At 47.6% G+C, this 20,109-nt stretch overlaps 1 protein-coding gene across 3 annotated transcripts in view; it reads left to right on the plus strand.

Annotated features, from left to right (window-relative positions):
* The window catches only part of LOC137629557 (uro-adherence factor A-like), a 110,928-nt gene that overhangs the window by 49,902 nt on the left and 40,917 nt on the right, over window positions 1-20,109 (plus strand). For all 3 annotated transcript variants that reach the window (XM_068360982.1, XM_068360981.1, XM_068360984.1), the window contains exon 3: window positions 18,535-18,676. In XM_068360982.1, coding sequence (XP_068217083.1) covers window positions 18,535-18,676 — 142 coding nt within the window. The remainder of the gene's footprint in view (window positions 1-18,534; window positions 18,677-20,109) is intronic.

Genomic DNA, 20,109 nt, shown 5'->3' on the forward strand with positions numbered 1-20,109 from the left:
ATACTGAGATGAGCAGTCCACTCATCAAGCTGCTGCGAGTGTGGACAAAACAATAGCGACATGGGGCCAAGCAATGGGCAGTAAGAGTCCTATGGGATGGCTATTTATGGCCCTACAAGGAACAATGGCCACTCCTGATCAGAGACTTAGCTCATAACCTCCAAAATCACAGAAAACTCTTAATTGGGTCGAAATTGGTTTGTTTCTACAGTCGATTTTTCCAGGTGAAATTACCTGGGGGTCTAAATGCCTGTCATCAGCCTATCGTCACTGAACAGGTCTGTTCGTCAAACCTCGTTCAGCTTGGAAACAAAATATTCCATTTGTTCAGCCATCAGAGAGGACTTATTGCTTTCAGTGAATCTAAAGGATGCATTTTTCCAAATATCCCTCCATCAGTCCTCTAGAAAGTACTTTGACTACTGTACTACTTCCTTGACATAGTGGTGGTATATCAGTTCAGGACCCTGTGTTTCAGATTTTCCACTGCTCCTCAGGTGTTCTCTCATGTTTTATTTTACTCTGATTTCAGCTTGCGCAAACATGCAGTGAATACATCTTTTTCAATATTAAACTTACCCGATGATCATATAGCTGTCAGCTCTGCTGCCCGACAGAAAAACCTACGGGCGGAATACGCCAGCGATCGCTATACAGGTGGGGGTGTACATCAACAGCGCCATCTGTCAAGTAGGTACTCAAGTACTCGATGTCAACACAGAACCAATTTTCTCTCTGTCGTGCCACTGGCAAGACCTACTAAATACGCTGTTACTAACTGGATTTGTTTTCACAACTATTTGGTGAAGTACACTATTCCAGTTTTGAGCTTTCGCTATGCAGGGGTTTTATCTTCATTTCAAAACTTGAACTCGTTTTGGATAGATTTAATTATGGTGACAAAGAGAGTATGGACTCTCTTTCACTTTTAAATGGCCGACCCTTCCCTTAGACGGAAGTGTGTTTAGGTTTTTAGTAATTTTGCTTAACACGTTATAGATCTATATATTTTATATCTCTCCGCCTTTATTAGGCCTCTTCTATTAACTTTCCATTTATTATAAACATATAAAAATAAATTTTTATGTTTTGTTTATATGCGACCTTTCCTGATAGTAGGCGGTCCTAACTTGGAACCGAAGTTAATTAACGTTGAGCCCGTTATATCGTATTTAACCTTTAAAGAATTTAAAACTTTTTAGATTTTAATGTTTTATGAAAGAATTTCCTTGATAGTCTCGTACTGTTTTCAAAGATGAACTAACGTTTAGTTTTTTAGTCTACGCAGTTGTTGACGTTCAGGACGTTCAACATGCGCTCTATCGTTACGATAGAGAGAGAGTGTATCACGGTTTCACTTTGCAGTAAGAGTAAACCGATTCTGGCGTTTCGTTCATTCTTTCTTAGCTTAAATGGTTTAAATTCTAAATTAAAGGAACTTTTTATTTGGAAAACCTTTCAGTTTTTTCCTTTAGCCAAATAACATGTTTTGACGATATATAATTGGGCTCTTCTCTCAGGTGCGAAATCAAGAGAGAAAGAGAGAGAGAGATAGAGACGGAGGGAGAGAGAGGAGAAAAAACGTTCCGTTCAAGCGGGTAACGTTGTTCTCGTGTTACTCTCCTCCCTAGTCGCTGTACGGGGAAGAAGGTAAAACGTTTCTAGGGTTTTATTCTTGTTCCCAGGCTATGTGCGGTGAGAGATTGTAAATGTAGTTTATTTGAACTAGTGTTTAGTCTCTTTCCCAGCCACTGAATTCTTTATCTTTATATTTGTTTTCTGTTGCATTATACGACTGTTTTCGTAATTACTACCTTTTAATGAAGGGTAGGATTGCATGTTTCAGGTAGAAATCAGTAAAAGTTTCGATTTCAGTGAAATAAGTGCAAAACAGAAAATCGAAGTGATAAAGTGATATGCGCAAAGTGTTACAGTGTTGCGTCCGAGGGTTCGTCTGTTCGTGCCTGTCGTTCACCTAGTCCGGGACCTCTTGCAAGCTCCCAAGCCCAGGGGAGAAGTAATGTCGAACGACTTATGGGTTCGTCAGGCCTTGATCAACAAACAGACGTTTTTCCCTCCGTGGTTTCGGGCGTATCTACCCAAGATCGCCCCACCCACACAAAGACGAGAGAGCCCATTTACTTCTCGTCTGCGGAAGAGGTTTCTCGTAAGAAACCTTGGACCAAGGTCTCGCAGCTTATTAAGTGCAAGTCGGTCCCTTCCGCGCAAGTCCAACGGCCCAGGTGTAGCCACTGGGTCAGTTCGGACTCGCTGCAGTCTTCCGATGACTGCACACCTCCTAAGAGAGGCAAAGTGGTACCGCAACAGGCAGTAACTCCGTCTGTTGCCGCACCCGCTGTTGTAGACCCTAAGTCACAACAGGCAGTAGCTCCGTCTATTGCCGTACCCGCTGTTGTAGACCCTAAGTGGTCTTTGCTGCAGTCTATGCAGACTCAGTTAGCTGCTGTTATGCAGGAGTTTCGTGCGGAGAAGGTTGACGCTGCACCCGTTAGCCTACAACCTACCACTGTTGTGTGCCCAGCAGACGCTGTGGCTGCCTGCTCCCACACTCCAGCTGTGAGAGCTCCTCCACCCATGCGCAGTCGACCCTGCCAGACGCATGCTGACGTTCACAGACGCACGGAACCCTCCGTTGACGTGCGTGTGCTACCACAACAACAGGAGGGTGGAGTTAAGCTGCTGTGTTTTGACACGATGCGTCAGCCTCCGCAACCCACTGTGGTTACCGCCACTCGCCCGCAGCAGACTAGTCAGTCAGGAGTTGAGGCTTCCCCACACAGCTTTGGTTGTTGCCAGCTCACAGACTTGTCAAGCAGTTACATGCCGTTGCCTTCTGGTCTGCTACTAATGCACCAGTGCTGTATGTCCTCACGCACCTGTTGTGGTTGACAGTTCAGTTTTTTGACAGTTCACAGACTGTCAAGCAGTTACATAACGTTGCCTTCTGGTCTGCTGCTAATGCACCAGTGCTGTATGTCCTCACGCACCTGTTGTGGTTGACAGTTCAGTTTTTGACAGTTCACAGACTGTCAAGCAGTTACATAACGTTGCCTTCTGGTCTGCTGCTAATGCACCAGTGAGACCCTCACTGAGATAACCTAGCTTTTCTCGGACAAGGTTCCTGTAGATGAGAAAGTGCTGTTCTCCCTCCTACTGATATTCCTTTGAGGACTCTGTCATTTGGAGAGGAGCCTTAAGCTGCTTAGCCTCCTATGGACTTTAATTAAATCATGATGATTTTTTAAGGATCTTCGTCCGGATCTTGTAACTGCTGCTCCTCGTTCGCCTCACGTCAGAACTTACACTAGGCCTAGCTACTTCGAAGCCGTTGTTGTTAATCTAGTGCTCTCTCGCTCTCCTAGAGAGCGTTACGTCGGCTAGGCGACTGGTTTTTGCACCAGGAGGAGTTTTAGGGATACAGCCTTTTGATTTCCCTTCTTTTTATCTGGCTTATAGAGCGAGAGTCTGATAGGACACGAGAGAAGTTCTCAGCTTGGGAGTTCATGCCTCTGCCCAGGTAGACTTCTCACTTCTGGTAGACTCGGCCAGGCGCATAGCCAGGAGACGCTCCAGTTGTTTACAGGTCAACTTCTCAACTTTTGTCGAGCCTTTGAAGTTTTGCTGTACTATTATGTCACACATAACAAGGCTTCCAGGGATGGTAAATGGTTCCGCTTCAGTCGCTAACCCCGTCTGTTGCCACACCTGCTCCCGTAGACCCTAAATGGGCTTTGCTGCAAGACATGCAGTCCAAGCTTGTGTCCTTGATAGAGGACTTAATACGGAGAAGAACCTTCTGGCCAACAACCTTCCTACCGGTTGGTTGTGTGCCCTGTTGGCGCTGAGGTATCCTACTCGCGTCCGCCAGTTGAGGTGGTTCCTCCACCGATGCGACCCAGTGTGGGTTGCCAGTCGCACGTTGACGTTAAGCGACGCTCGGAGGTGGTTGTTGACGTTCAGTGTGTCACTAGGAAGAAGTTCAACAACCAGCAGAGGTGACTTGTTGTGACGCAGTGCGTCAACCTCAGCAACCCGGTACGGTGTTGACTGCACAACCCAGACAGTCTAGACAGTTTCGGGTTGACGCTGTACTTCCTCGCGTCCCCATGGTTGTTGACAGTTCACAGACTGTGCAGCAGTACCATGATTTTGCGTCCGGCTCCGTCACGCATCCTCCAGTGCGACCGGATTCAGCGAGTCAGACGTTGCCCACTCCGTTGCCGTTTCCTCATCAGTTTCGGATGAGGAACCCTCTGATGAGGACGTTGCTGAACAAGACGATCAACCCCCAGCCCTGCTATCCATCCAGAAGATGCTGAAGAAGGAACGCTGCCCTGTCAGGCTGTGGATGAGTCTGGTAAGGACACTGTCATCCGTGGTTCATTTGTGTCACTAGGAAGACTACACCTCCGTCCTCTTCTATACCATCTAGCTTTTCACTGGAAAAGGACAAGACGCTAGAAGCGGTCTCGATCCCGGTTTCCGGAAAGATAAAGTCTGGTCTGACTTGGTGAAAGGACTATATCAACCTTAGAAAGGGTCTTCCCCTGACTGTTCAGACTCCCAACCACGTTCTCTTCTCGGACGCATCGGACGTAGGCTGGGGTGCGACATTAGACGGTAGGGAATGCTCGGGATTATGGAACTCGAGTCAAAGGACAATGCATTTCAACTGCAAGAAGCTACTGGCAGTACGTCTGACCTGGAAAAGCTTCAGGTCTCTCCTTCAAGGCAAAGTGGTGGAGGTGAACTCAGACAACACACGGCTTTGACGTACATCTCCAAGCAAGGAGGGACCTACTCTCAGTCGGAAGGGACAAATAATTCCAACAGAATGGACCCTCCACAAGGATGTATGCAAGAGACTTTGGGCCACCTGGGGCCAGCCAACCATAGATCTCTTCGCAACCTCGATGACCAAGAGGCTCCCAATAGTTTGCTCACCTATCCCGGACCCAGCAGTAGTTCATATAGATGCCTTTCTACTAGATTGGTCACATCTAGATCTATATGCATTCCCTCCGTTCAAGATTGTCAACAAGGTACTGCAGAAGTTCGCCTCTCACGAAGGGACAAGGTTGACGCTAGTTGCTTCCCTCTGGCCCGCGAGAGAATGACTCACCGAGGTACTTCGATGGCTAGTAGACGTTCCCAGAACACTTCCCCTAAGGGTGGACCTTCTACGTCAGCCACGCGTGAAGAAGGTACACCAAGGCCTCCACGCTCTTCGTCTGACTGCCTTCAGACTATCGAAAGACTCTCGAGAGCTAGAGGCTTTTCGAAGGAGGCAACCAGAGCGTCTGCTAGAGCAAGGAGAACATCCACCCTTAGAATCTACCAATCGAAGTGGGAAATCTTCCGAAACTGGTGCAAGTCAGTATCCGTATCCTCGACCAGTACCTCTGTAACTCAAATAGCTGACTTTCTCTTATATCTGAGGAAAGAACGATCTCTTTCAGCTCCCACTATCAAGGGTTACAGAAGCATGTTGGTATCAGTCTTCCGTCACAGAGGCTTAGATCTTTCCAAACATAAAGATCTACAGGACCTCCTTAAGTCTTTTGAGACCACGAAGGAGCGTCGTTTGGTTACACCTGGTTGGAATTTAGACGTGGTACTAAGATTCCTTATGTCAGACAGGTTCGAACCGCTTCAATCAGCCTCCCTGAAAGATCTCACCTTTAAGACTCTTTTCCTGATATGCTTAACCACAGCTAAAAGAGTCAGTGAGATTCATGCCTTCAGCAAGAACATCGGATTCTCATCCGAAACGGCTACATGTTCTACAACTTGGTTTTCTAGCCAAACACGAGCTGCCTTCTCGGCCTTGACCAATATCGTTCGATATTCCAAACTTATCGTATGGCTGGAAATGAACTAGAAAGATTATTATGTCCCGTAAGAGCTCTTAAGTTCTATTTAAAAACCTTTACGAGGCCCGTCTGAAGCTTTATGGTGTTCAGTTAAGAATCCATCTTTGCCTATGTCAGAGAATGCTTTATCCTATTTTATCAGACTGTTAATACGAGAAGCTCATTCCCATCTGAATGAGGAAGACCAAGCTTTGCTGAAGGTAAGGACACACGAAGTTAGAGCTGTCGCAACTTCCGTGGCCTTTAAACAAAATAGATCTCTGCAAGTATATTCGACGCAACCTATTGGAAAAGCAAATCAGTGTTCGCGTCTTTTATCTTAAGAATGTCCAGTCTCTTTACGAGAACTGCTACACTCTGGGACCATTCGTAGCAACGAGTGCAGTAGTGGTGAGGGCTCGACCACTACAATTCCCTAATTCCATAACCTTTTTTAATCTTTCTCTTGAAATGTTTTATTATTGTTTTTGGGTTGTCCGGAAGGCTAAGAAGCCTTTCGCATCCTACTTGATTTGGCGGGTGGTCAAAGTCATTTCTTGAGAAGCGCCTAGATTAGAGGTTTTGATGAGGACCTTTAGTATGGGTTGCAACCCTTCATACTTCAGCTCCTAGGAGTCGCTCGGCATCCTATGAGGATCGCGAGGCTCAGTAAGGAAGACGTACTTAAAAAGGCAGAGTAATTGTTCAAGTCGACTTCCTTACCAGGTACTTATTTATTTTATGTTTGTTATTTTGAATAACTGCTAAAATGAAATACGGAATACTTAGCTCATAATAATGTCAACATGTAATGCTGGTCTCTACCCACCCCCCTGGGTGTGAATCAGCTATATGATCATCGGGTAAGTTTAATATTGAAAAATGTTGTTTTCATTAGTAAAATAAATTTTTGAATATACTTACCCGATGATCATAAATTAAAGGACCCACCCGTCCTCCCCAATAGAGACCCAGTGGACCGAGGAGAAAATTGGTTCTGTGTTGACATCGAGTACTTGAGTACCTACTTGACAGATGGCGCTGTTGATGTACACCCCCACCTGTATAGCGATCGCTGGCGTATTACGCCCGTAGGTTTTTCTGTCGGGCAGCAGAGCTGACAGCTATATGATCATCGGGTAAGTATATTCAAAAATTTATTTTACTAATGAAAACAACATATTAAGATATTTTAACATTTGACACTTCAGGATAGATATTAGCTACTCTCCTTTTGTCACCATTTTGGGATGAAAACAAATGGGAAAGGTTGATTCTCTTTACAAGCATAATAAAAAGTACAGTAAGTATCAGGACATGCTGCTAGATATGAAAACAGTGGCAGTCTCCTTCACACGTATCCATTGTCAGGCTCAGAGATGCCGCGCAACTGTTCTTGAACAAGAAAGAGCTTCCTGCTCTGCTGTGGCAGCATCCTCTGGGGATGCTCCTGTGGTATTCAATGGATGTGAAACACATTGTAAAAGAACATTTTCTTCAAGAAAGAATAAAATAATTAAGAATAAAAGGACTAAAGAGTAACTTACAAGTCCCTGTATCGCAGCAGAAATTCATGGGGAATTCATAAAACTTCTGTTTAGCAAACATTGTATACTGCAGACATATCTGACTAAATATTGCAGGAGATTACCACAAAACATGAAGAAAATAAAATTCTGCAGGAGGTTTAGTCAGTTTTGATAAACCAGTTAGCTTTTCCATAACAGGCATAGGAATATTCCTCTTGTGTTGGTAAAAGGCCTGTTCTATAAATAAAGGCCCGTAATTTCACTGATGTATTTCGTTATGGAAAAACTTATGGGAATAGCTTCTAAAAGTATTGTACAATAAGAAATGAGACATACAATTGAGGAAATTTGTAAATATTGTAAAGAACTTAGTTCAAGGTACATTACATTCTTCCTGGAAATTTTCAAACCAATTATTGGAATCCAGGTTTTAGTAATTTTGTTAGCTTACTAGTGGGAATTATAATATGCTCTATTAGTCAGGCAAATTTTTGAAAGGGAAAAATACAAGTAATGAATATGACTTTAGCTTTCCACAGAAAAAAATATCACGCTACAAAAATTTTATATAGATGACACTACTGAAACTCTAAACTGAATCCTTGATAGTGTTAGAGAATGGATGTCAATTAAACAACTAAAATTAAATGAGAACAAAACCGAGTTCAAGGTGGTGGGAAAAAGAAACACTTAGAAGCCTGGGTGATATTCAAATGAACATAAATAATGACTCAGTGCCAATCAACTCTATTTATTACAATTTACCAAAAGTACAACTTAAGAAATTACCAAACATAATATACAGAGGAGCAAGACTGATAAAAGGTGTCCCACATAGAGATAGGATCACCCCAATACTAATTGATTTACACTGGCTGCCAATGAAAAAGAGAATTGAATTTATAATATATACAATAACCCACCAAGTTATCAGAACCAGTTGTCCAAAATATTCAAGGGAATTGCTACATATTGCGCAGCCAACAAACCGTGTTGACACGAGAATAGTTACAGATGGTTTCAAACTATTGGAACGTAGATACATGTCTACTGCAGGCCCTAGAGCCTTTAAATATGCTGCCCCAAGACTATGCAATAAGCTCCAGCGAAACATTAAGGCTTTCAAGAGGAAACTGAAGACTTTTTTATTCTGTGAGTCGTTTGACAGTGACGATTTAACAGTAAATGAACAATACGTGATATAAAAAGGTTGAATACTCTGAACGAACAAGATAAAACGACAGTGGAGGTCCTCTAGAGAGTGGGGTTCCCCTGCTGTATGGGACAGGAAAAGCAGCCGTTAAAGTAAGTTCAGTTGTAGAGGAACTTCTACCTGCCAATAAGTGACTCCCTATTTTAAAGAAAGAAAGGTTGTATGTGAAGGAACAAATAAAAAATTTCATAAGTAAAAGTTATAGCTACCAGTATACCTGGCATTACAGTGAGGACATATGAACTTGTAAACAACACTTGAAGATAAGCTTAAAGGGAGGGAGTAAGATACAATTGTGAATTAACCCTTTTACCCCCAAAGGACGTACTGGTACGTTTCACAAAAGCCATCCCTTTACCCCCATGGATGTACCGGTACGTCCTTGCAAAAAAATGCTATAAAAATTATTTTTTTCATATTTTTGATGATTTTTTGAGAAACTTCAGACATTTTCCAAGAGAATGAGACCAACCTGACATCTCTATGACAAAAATTAAGGCTGTTAGAGCAATTTAAAAGAAATATACACCAAAATGTGCTGGGAAAAAAGTAACCCCTTGGGGGTTAAGGGTTGGAAATTTCCAAAAAGCCTGGGGGTAAAAGGGTTAATAGGTAAGGACAACTTGAACTGTATCTGGAGATAGGAATTTCTTAGTATTATATAAGGGGCTTTTTTTTGGGGGGGGGGGGATTCAAGGTTAAGATTTCCCAAATATGGTAGCTTTTTATAAAGTATCTGATGTCCTTTTTGATACAGTAAAATTGTTTCATAACTATTTGAAATAATTATACCAGAATTTAATAATTTTGTAAGCACTGAATTGACTGATCAGATATGATGGTACTAGAACTAATACTAAATAGATATATAGGAAAATCATAAGAAATTGAGTAAACTTAGAATAGTGATGACAAGGATGGAAGTTTGCTATTATTTTCAATTTTGCACGTAAATTTCTTATTTGGATGTTTTTTATTTAAATATTTAGGTGTGTTCAACTTCTATGAAAATTAGTAATGTGAAGTCTACATATCCTCTATAAAAGTTTAAACATAGTATTCAGATGCATATCACATCCAAATATTAATTGTTCCGTAACCGAAATACAAACCACGCTATTTACAAAGGGTTACCTTTTAGCGTAGCTGAAATGGCGAGCCATTAGAATTTAACGAGGGTGTATTACCCCTGCGCTAGTTAGCGGGGGGGTAGGGGAGTGGTAGCTAGCTACCCCTCCTCCCCCTCACACACAGGTGAATACTCACTTTCACTTTTGGCTCGGACTGTGACAGACGTCTCTGTCTTGGTCCTCTCTTGGCAGCCATTGTTTGTTTTGTCTTTACTTAATCGCTTACTTTTCATTTACTCTATATATATGTAAACATGTTTTCATGTTTGTATATATATTTGAGTATAGAAATAAGTAAGTTTCCTTTTCAGATTTGTGTGTGTAGTGTACGATATCTACGTGCAGGCCTCGGCAGTTAGGCCACCACGGCGTAATTTTATGGGTGGCGATCGAGTTTGACTTATGTCTTTCTCTCTCTCTCTCGAGGTCGTTCACCCTTTTACTACGTGTTACTACGCCCTTGTAGCTTCCTTTCCATGTGGGGCGTTGCTACTCCGTACGTTTGTCTCAATTAGTTATGAATCTAATTGTAGTTGTTTTTTGTTTTTCAGCTTGTAGAACGATTCCTTTCGGGGTTTTCGTTCTTTCTTTAGTGTTCATTCATTTTTAAATTACATAATTACATAGTTACATAATTATAATTGTTATAATTCTGTTTTGGTTACAGCTCTCCTTCCGCGAGTGTAAGTGGTTGTGAGGGCACGTGCCTGTTGTGTAATTCTTGTTCCTTTCCTTCGGGATTCCTCTTCGGAGCCTTCCCGGGGGAATGAATGTGTACTAATATTATTTGTTTTATTTTTTTACAGTTACCAATCTAGTTCGTTTCTGTAATATGGCAACGGTGTGAGCTGTCTGGTTGAGTCCTGGGGATTCGGCTGTTGCTGCCTCCCCCCTTGTATTTTCGTCAGGGGCGTGTCTCCTTCTACTGGAAGTACTCCCGTGACGACGGACAGCTCTCCAGTTCATTTTAGAACTCTCAGGAGGCTTGCCTCCTTGGGTGGGTAACTTCCCTTCCGAGGGAAGTTTTTCCTGTCCAGGCTTGAGTTTTTCCCCTTTTGGGGGGTTCTTCTCTTGCCTTTTTTTCGTGCGACTATGCTCTTGGTGCTGAGCGGTCGCACCTGCAGTTTCGCTCAAGGGGCTGGGCAACTGCAGGAGCTCCTCTTCGGAGGATTGCTCCTTTTAGGTCACTGGCTGACCAGTCTCTTCCACGAAGTGTTTCTCTTTCGTTCGCGAGAGAGTACACTCATAGAGACTCCTCTTCAGAGGTTTCTTCTGTTGCTGTTGCTGTTGGCCTCCCTCGCCGTAAGGCCCACCGTCCGCCTCGTCGTAAGGGCCTCTCATCTCCCTATAAGGGTGCTTGAGGCGCCTTTTTGGATCTCCGTTTGCAGCCTACAACTCCTTTTTCTCGATCTTCCGCCTTGGTGCAGATGGACAGCAGTCTGATCTCGTCTTCCGAAGGGCAACAGTCTTCCCGACGGACAGCGGTTTTCCGACGGACATCAGTCTCCCGGCGGATAACGATCCCTTCGGGGCAAAGGGTTGCCCCCACGGGGGTTCTTCCCTTGCGTGGTGTCAGGGTTTCCCTGCGCGCCCTTCTGCTGTGTTCTCTCCTGCTCCTGCTCAGTGTTAGCACACAGGCGCTCTTCTGCTCATCAGCGCTCTCCTGTTCGTCAGCGCTTTCAAGATGATCATCCCTGCGGTTCCTGTTGGTTCCTGTTACGCGCCCTGTGCGCCCACGTTCGCCCTCGCGATCTAGAACTTCGGTTCAGGTCGGGGTCAAGGACTCTTCTTCTTTGCGCAGGCTTCCACGCGTAGCCTTCTGCTCGTCAGCGATCATCAGCTCGCCAGCGATCATCAGCTCGCCAGCAATCATCAGCTCACCAGCGATCATCAGCTCGCCAGCGATCATCAGCTCGCCAGCGATCACCTGTCTCTCGGCGATCTCCGGATCGCCCGCGTGTGTTACAGCCGGCACGCCAACGTTCTCCAACACTTCTGAAGGAACATGGTTCGCCAGCTACTAGCTCACCTGCGCATGCTGATCGCCATCGCGCGACCCTCAACTGCGGATGCTGATCGCCATCGCGCGACCCTCAACTGCGGATGCTGATCGCCATTGCGCGACCCTCAACTGCGGATGCTGATCGCCATCGCGCGACCGCACACCTGCGGATGCTGATCGCCATCGTGCGACCGCACACCTGCGCATGCTGATCGCCATCGCGCGACCGCACACCTGCGCATGCTGATCGCCATCGTGCGACCGCACACCTGCGCATGCTGATCGCCATCGCGCGACCGCACACCTGCGCATGCTGATCGCCATCGCGCGACCGCACACCTGCGCATGCTGATCGCCATCGCGCGACCGCACACCTGCGCATGCTGATCGCCATCGCGCGACCGCACACCTGCGGATGCTGATCGCCATCGCGCGACCGCACACCTGCGCATGCTGATCGCCATCGCGCATCCCTCAACTGCGTATGCTGTTCGCCATCGCGCGATCGCCCACCTTCAACTGCGTATGCTGTTCGCCATCGCGCGATCGCCCACCTGCAGATGGTGCTCGCCATCGCGCGACCGCCGACCTGCACATGCTGATCACCATCGCGCGACCCGGCGCATGCTGATCACCATCGCGCGATCGCCCTCCTGCACAGGCTGCTCACGATCGCTGACCTTCGCATACTGCTCGCCAACGCAGGATCGTTCACCTGCGCATACTGCTCGACCATCGCGTCGGCATAACACAAGGCGCCATCGCCAACCTGCGCATTAGCGCTCACCAGCTCACCACCGATCGCTTGTTGATCCATATCGCCAGCGGTCTTCCTCGCCCACGCGGCAGCGCGTTTCCTCGCAATCGCGCTAACGCTTGCGTTCGCCGCCTCGGACTCGCTCTCATCCACCTGCCCACCCTCACGACCGCTCGCCCGCGCGATCGCCCACCTGCAGATAGTGCTCGCCATCGCGCGACCGCCGACCTGCGCATGCTGATCGCCATCGCGCGACCGCCGACCTGCGCATGCTGATCGCCATCGCGCGACCGCCGACCTGCGCATGCTGATCGCCATCGCGCGACCGCCGACCTGCGCATGCTGATCGCCATCGCGCGACCGCCGACCTGCGCATGCTGATCGCCATCGCGCGACCGCCGACCTGCGCATGCTGATCGCCATCGCGCGACCGCCGACCTGCGCATGCTGATCGCCATCCCGCGACCGCCGACCTGCGCATGCTGATCGCCATCGCGCGACCCTGCGCATGCTGATCGCCATCGCATGCTGATCGCCATCGCGCGACCCTGCGCATGCTGATCGCCATCGCGCGACCCGGTGCATGCTGATCGCCATCGCGCGACCCGGCGCATGCTGATCGCCATCGCGCGACCCGGCGCATGCTGATCGCCATCGCGCGACCCGGCGCATGCTGATCGCCATCGCGCGACCCGGCGCATGCTGATCGCCATCGCGCGACCCGGCGCATGCTGATCGCCATCGCGCGACCCGGCGCATGCTGATCGCCATCGCGCGACCCGGCGCATGCTGATCGCCATCGCGCGACCCGGCGCATGCTGATCGCCATCGCGCGATCGCCCTCCTGCACAGGCTGCTCGCGATCTCTCACCTTCGCATACTGCTCGCTAACGCAGGATCGTTCACCTGCGCATACTGCTCGACCATCGCGTCGGCATAACACAACGCGCCATCGCCAACCTGCGCATTAGCGCTCACCAGCTCACCACCGATCGCTTGTTGATCCATATCGCCAGCGGTCTTCCTCGCCCACGCGGCAGCGCGTTTCCTCGCCATCGCGCTAACGCTTGCGTTCGCCGCCTCGGACTCGCTCTCATCCACCTGCCCACCCTCACGACTGCTCGCCTGCGCGACCGCTCGCCCGCTCGACCGTGCGCCCGCACGTCTACGCTCGTACTCTCCAATGTTCGCCCACGCACGAACCAACGGTTTTTCCATCGCGCGGACGGATGGTGTTCCGTCGCGCGAACCTACAGTGTTTCTTCGCACAAATGTCGGCTTATTTCTTGCAGTATCCATTGCTCGTCTATGGGTTATCGCTTGCCGACCACCAGCTCTCGCCCTTCCTACCACGCTCGCCTTCCTTTTGCGGTCCTTCGCTCACCTTCGTTTGCGTTACCGCGCATGGGCGTTTCCACGTTCGCCCACACGAAAATCTTTGATTTTCCGTCGCGCGAGCTCCAGGGCGATTGCGACCACGATTCCCAATGGGGTTTCGCAGCATGACCAGCCTGGCGAGTTCTTCTGGAGCGTATTTCCAGAACACGGCCTCACCCCGTAAACGCAGAGCATGACCCTTGCAAGAATAGGAGAAACTTAAGGGAGATCTGAGCAACACTCCTCTTTCCTGAACCTGGGTTAGCCCTTCCCCGTCATTCCCTGGAAGGATTTTTGGCGGGGGGGGCTTTCCGTTCGAGATTTCTCCATCGGACAAGGGGTGACTGCTTACCTCTTCCTCTGGGAGCTTACCAGGTTCTTTCCCTCCTCGGTTACGGCCCGAGGTTTGGTTCAAGGAAGCTACAGGAAGATCAAGGGTACTTTCCTCCTCTCGAGCTTATGCACCTTGGCCTTTCGTCGTTAAGTATCTAACTTGCGGACAAGCTCGATGTTGTACCATCTGGACGCGCTGACTGAGGGCTTCCTTCGGGTGTCTCATCGGTGGAGGTCGACGACCTCAGACACCCTTCCATCCTTAAGAAGAGTTTGTATGTGCCCAAGGACAGAGACTTAGACAGCTGCTGTGCGGAGGAAATCGACTTCCGGTTTCACTCCTCCAAGGCGCTTTCTTCCAGACTCTGCAGGGCTCCAGAGCCCTTTTCTTTCAACCACGTCGGCCTAAGTTATCGGCTACGACAACTGGGACAAGGTGTCCAATTGCAGTTTCCTCCTGTCAGGAACAGATGGCACGGGAGACTCCCCCGGGGGGGCATAGTCCTAAAAGGAGTTCACGAACTCTAGGATTGCAGGTTTTTTTCTGGGAGGATGCTTAAGGTTACTCGTCCGAATGACAGCTTCCCGATGCCCATTCCCGCACAATCTCTGTGATTAGCCAAGGATATCGCACCTGCTGTCTCTGTCAGCGAATTCAGTGTCTCTGAACCTCTATGCCATAGCGTCAGCAGAGTTGCCCGGTTGGGCAGAATGATCCATACCTTAGGCGAAGGTCTTCCTTAGGATCATCGACGGCTTCACCCCCGGCCCCCTCAGTCGATCCTTTCTTGTAAGGAAGGATCTGAGAGGGGATGTCCGTAGTCGACCTCTCAGCCCTCATCAAGTTTGTCGAACAAACTTCGGCCAGCGTAGACCAGCAGAATCGATCAGACTGGTAACGAGGCGACAGGACTCCTTAAACCCTGGATCGGAAGCACGGGTACTTTGTTTCCATTCCATCCATCTTCCAGGGTGCTCGTCGAATTCAGCCTAGACTGCAAGTATTCCTGCTTATGATGCAGTGTGGCTATCCCGCCGTGGCATAGCAGGTTTGTTTCCCCAGAGAACTCTCCCTGCCTTCCTCTTGGCCGCTCAGGTGCAGGCTTCCGCCTCCTCTGCTGTTTGGAGGGCTGGTCAACTCCGGTAGGCTCGGGTTCGACCTTCTTCAGCGCCGGGACAAGCTTCCGGATGCTTACCATGAGTGTGGGCTCATGGTATTTTGCTTGGAGCCTTCTCTTCCTCTGCCTCAACATCTGGAGTATCTGGCCATGATATTGAGTCAACGGCCTTACCACGTTGGAAACCCCGCTTCTCGTCCGTCCAGCGAGGTTAAGCAACGTCGGTACTTGGATGGGTGACCACCTGGGGACGCCAGATTCTGTTACCACATCCTCCGAGCCTTCCTTTCGGTTGACTGTGGCAAGACTGAGGAGAGTCGCAGTACCTGTTCTCAGTCAAGCAGAGCTTTCAGTCCTACCTTGGAACGTTTCCTAGTTTTCCTTTCCTCATTGACCCGTCTATAGTCCGAACGGTCGCCTCAGGATAAGTTCCATGTGGGGCGATCCAAGTTCCGGTGGCTTCAGGCAATGTTTAACCGGACTCCCTGGCCCTAGGAGACCAGCGGAACTATTAGACCTGCAATGGGTGTTGACCTATGGAGCCTCTTGATGGTAGTGGATATTCTCGTCCTTTCCCCACATTCTTGATGCTGTTCTCGGACTCGTCAAAGGAAAGGGGGGGGGGGGCATGTTCCAGTCCAGGCCTATGGTCAAGACCTGAAGGATACCTCTCCATCATTCAGGCAGGCTTAGGGGCCTTAGTCTGGCCCCTCTTCAGATCCTACAGCTCCTGCCGAGTCGCCCCGTTGCGCGTCGACTTCATTCTAACCAGCAGGGGACGCATTTTCACACCTTCACATCTTGCAGTAGAGATACCGGGATGATTGAGATTCTCTCAATACCACCATCGGCTCTCTCATTCCAGGCAGGGGAATGTTTCTCTCAGACTATCCGAGCAGAGCCTCGTAGAGGGAGTGTACCTGGGGGTCTTTGACCTTGGGTAACCAGCAAGTGCTGGTCTGAGGGACCTGATCGCGACAGCTTGGAACCTCAAGCTTCCGCTATTCTTCCCCCCAGTCTCAGACCCCGAGACTCTGGCAAGATGCATTCCGGTGATGGTGGGACATCTTCGACGCCTGCGTCTTCCCTCCTTTTTGTCTGTGGACAATGGGTCTCAACAAGACCAGGTTGTCTGTCAACCTTTCAATGGGAGAGCTTCACTGGGACTATGCGCAGAACGGTCTCTGGACCCTCTGCTTCCCCTGACGGTACTCCCGGGAGAGCTTCTCCCACGGCGCAGACTACTCAAGCATCCACACTGCGACATCTCTCCCGAACCGGGGCGTCGCTTCGGCTTCATGCCTGGAGACACTACGCTTCCTCCTCAAGAAGAGACAACCCGCTACAGTCGCGGTACGGAGGTCGCGTCATCTGCGATAGTCATCCACAGGGGTCTCCCAGGCAAAGTGAAGAGTCTAAGGTGGTTGGTGCCGTGGGAGATATACCTCTTCCCTTGAGGCCTCTTCTCCAGTATAACGGTCTTATTGCCTTTCGGCGGGAGGAAACTCCTTTCAGCTCTCGGCAATGAAGCCTGTCGCTCAGCCTTTCCCTGACCTTCTGGCTTAAAGGAATAACTTTTTCCTGCCCGCTGGATCTATCCTCGCTCATGCGAAGCTACGATCGTCCCTGCCCTAGTCGGAGGAAGACCTCCAACTTGGAGCATGGCTCGGACTTTTAGTCCTTTAAGAGATCTTCTCAAGACCCTTTACGACAGGCCTCGGATTGTATTCCGCCTTGGGTCTTCTGCTCACTCTGGCCACGGCCAGTGTGTAAGCAATCTTCTTGGTCTCTTACTACTCCCCCCCTTTCTAAGGAAGAGGGGAAGGCAACATTCAGGCTCGCTCCTGAGTTGTTGGCTAGACTCAGAATCTGAGGGTCCCGGCCCTTCGGTCCGATTCATTCAAGATTTCGAGTCTCCATTCTGTATCTGATGTCCCAAGACCTTCTCTTTCTTGCCAGTAAAGGAATCGAGAGGTTAGCGCTGGGAACAGCTGCAGTTTGTCCTCAGTTCCAGCCGATTTGGGAGCACACGGAGGACATGGGGGGAGAGTCACCAGTATACCTCTTCAGCCTGGACTCAAGGACATTCATCTCGACCTGTCTCCAGACCCTCCCCCGTCACGTCGCCCTACAGCACGATGTTGGATACATCGCAACGTCCCTCGCCTTCGAGTAATACTACTCTGTGACGCAGGTGCTACAAGCTGGAGTCTGGAAGCGTCTAATGACCTTCGCAGCCCGCTTCCTGCAGGGCGTGACCCACAGGAGTCTCGATACGTTTTCTATCGCTCTGTGGTGGCTACACAACAGCTGGTCTAACCTCAGGCTCCTTTTTGGACAGGTAGCAGAAGGTTGAGGGCATTGTTATCAGGTTTTAGTCTGCATGAACGAAAAAAGTATGTCTGGCCCTTACTTTTTTCTTCATCATCCCCTCTACGGGGAAGCAGCATCCTGGTCTCTGCATAGCTGACCTCGAACCTCTGCAGGTAAACCATGCTTCCTTGTGTTCCGAGTATTGAGTCAATACTGTCGCGTCCCCCATACCCCATACTTCTTCCTTCACACACAAGCTTACGTAGGCTACATGGTTCCTTGCGGAGCAAGGAACTTGTGAGGTGCAGGGACTCCTTTTCTCGAGTGCGACTCACTCGGATTCTGAGTCCCCGGGTAAAGCCAAAGCCAGTATGGCTGGGACTTTCCACCCATCCTAAGGGATAAGTCACCCTTTGTAAATAGCGTGGTTTGTATTTCGGTTACGGAACAAATGACAAATTCGAAGATAATTTGTATTTTTCCTAACCATACAAACCTTAGCTATTTACACATATTTGCCCGCCAGCCCTGTCCCCCAAGACAAGTCCTACCACTAAGTGAAAGTGAGTATTCACCTGTGTGTGAGGGGGAGGAGGGGTAGCTAGCTACCACTCCCCTCCCCCCCCGCTAACTAGCGCGGGGGGGTAATACACCCTCGTTAAATTCTAATGGCTCGCCATTTCAGCTACGCTAAAAGGTAACCCTTTGTAAATAGCTAAGGTTTGTATGGTTAGGAAAAATACAATTTATTTTGAATTTGTCATATTTACATATGAAATAGAAGATAGTTGTAAACTTCCATTCTTTAAAATTTTTTTTTTATAGGTTTTCTGTTTAATGCAATGTGTATCAAGTCTGCATTACCACTATAAATTTTCATCTTTTTCAGGATCCCAAGTGGAATTACTTGAAGCATTTGGCAACTGATGAAGCACGTTACCAGTTTTCAAGAAGCAGGTGGAAGTCTTTAGTAGTTCCAGATCCTAATAAGAATTTCACCCTGTTTTCATACAGATGTCGTCAGAAAACACGCAAGTATTCTCTGTACTCTTTTGGGAATTTGTATAAAGGTTTTGTTATAGTTCAGTTAAATTTTCACATTATCTTGAGGTAAAAAATACTGTAGGAATTCTATTTCATTTTCTCATAAATTGAAGGTGTTTACAAGCAATCAAATTTTTCAACACCAAAGAAACGTTAGTTATATAAGTTATTTGCAGATAATTTTTATGAGGTATGTTCCATTATTTTAGTGATTCTTACTCGGAGCTCATTGCTATTCTTTGAATAAAAGGAAAAAACGATTAAATTATGTAATGCTTCACTATACAAAATTAATTGATTCTGTAGTGGCTTTCATATCGTGATTTTTTCGCATCGTCTCCTTTTACATGTAAATAGCCTAACACCACATTAAATTTTTATGATGGCCTAAACTCCATTGAACACCATGAAATACAATCATTTGGATCATTCAATAATAACCATTAATAAGCTGTAAAGTTAATGTATAATTAGAACAGACAGTATAGCAATGCAATAATAAATGGAAAATTTAGTAACAAAAATGTGGAAACTTACCTTTGGAGTGAGGTGATGTCTGAAAGCAAAGTGGCGGGACGGCAAAGGAGGATGACAGATGACAGAAAATATTAACAAGTGGCAGAAAACATAAACACTTACCCGAACAGATCACATTAATAAATGGCACAAAACATTAAACTTAACTACATGAAAGCAATCAACAAATGACTGAAAATATTATCACTTAACTTTATGAAAAACTTAAAATTGATTTGTTCCGTAACCGAAATACAAACCATGCTATTTACATTGGGTTTCCCTTTCGGCGTAGCTGAAATGGCGAGCCATTAGAATTTAACGAGGGTGTATTACCCCCGCGCTAGTTAGCAGGGGGTTAGGGGAGTGGTAGCTAGCTACCCCTCCCCCCTCACACACCGGTGAACTGTTTCACTTCACTTTTGGCTAGGACAATGGACTGACGTCTCTGTCTTTGTCCTCGCTTGGCAGCCATTGTTTGTTTTGTCTTTACTTAATCACTTACTTTTCTTTTACTCAATATGTATGTAAACATTTGTTCGTGTTTATGTATATATTTGAGTATAGAAATCAGTAAGTTTCCTTTTCAGAGTTTGTGCTTGTGTGTGTAGTGTACGATATCTCCGTGGAGCCCTCGGCAGTTAGGCCACCATGGTGTAATTTCATGGGTCGTGATCGAGTTTGACTACGGTCTTTCTCTCTCTCTCTCTCTCTTTGAGGTCGTTCACCCCTTTTACTACGTTACTTTTACTACGTCTGAGTAGCTTCCTTCCCGTGTGGGTGGGGTTGCTACGCCGTACGTTTTGTCTCAATTAGTTTATGAATCTAATTGTATTTGTTGTTTTTTCAGCTTTTGTAGAACGATTCCTTTCGGGATTTTCGTTCTTTCTTTAGTGTTAATTTT

The sequence above is a fragment of the Palaemon carinicauda genome, chromosome 37 (genome assembly GCF_036898095.1).
Source record: "Palaemon carinicauda isolate YSFRI2023 chromosome 37, ASM3689809v2, whole genome shotgun sequence".
NCBI classification, from domain to species: domain Eukaryota; kingdom Metazoa; phylum Arthropoda; class Malacostraca; order Decapoda; family Palaemonidae; genus Palaemon; species Palaemon carinicauda.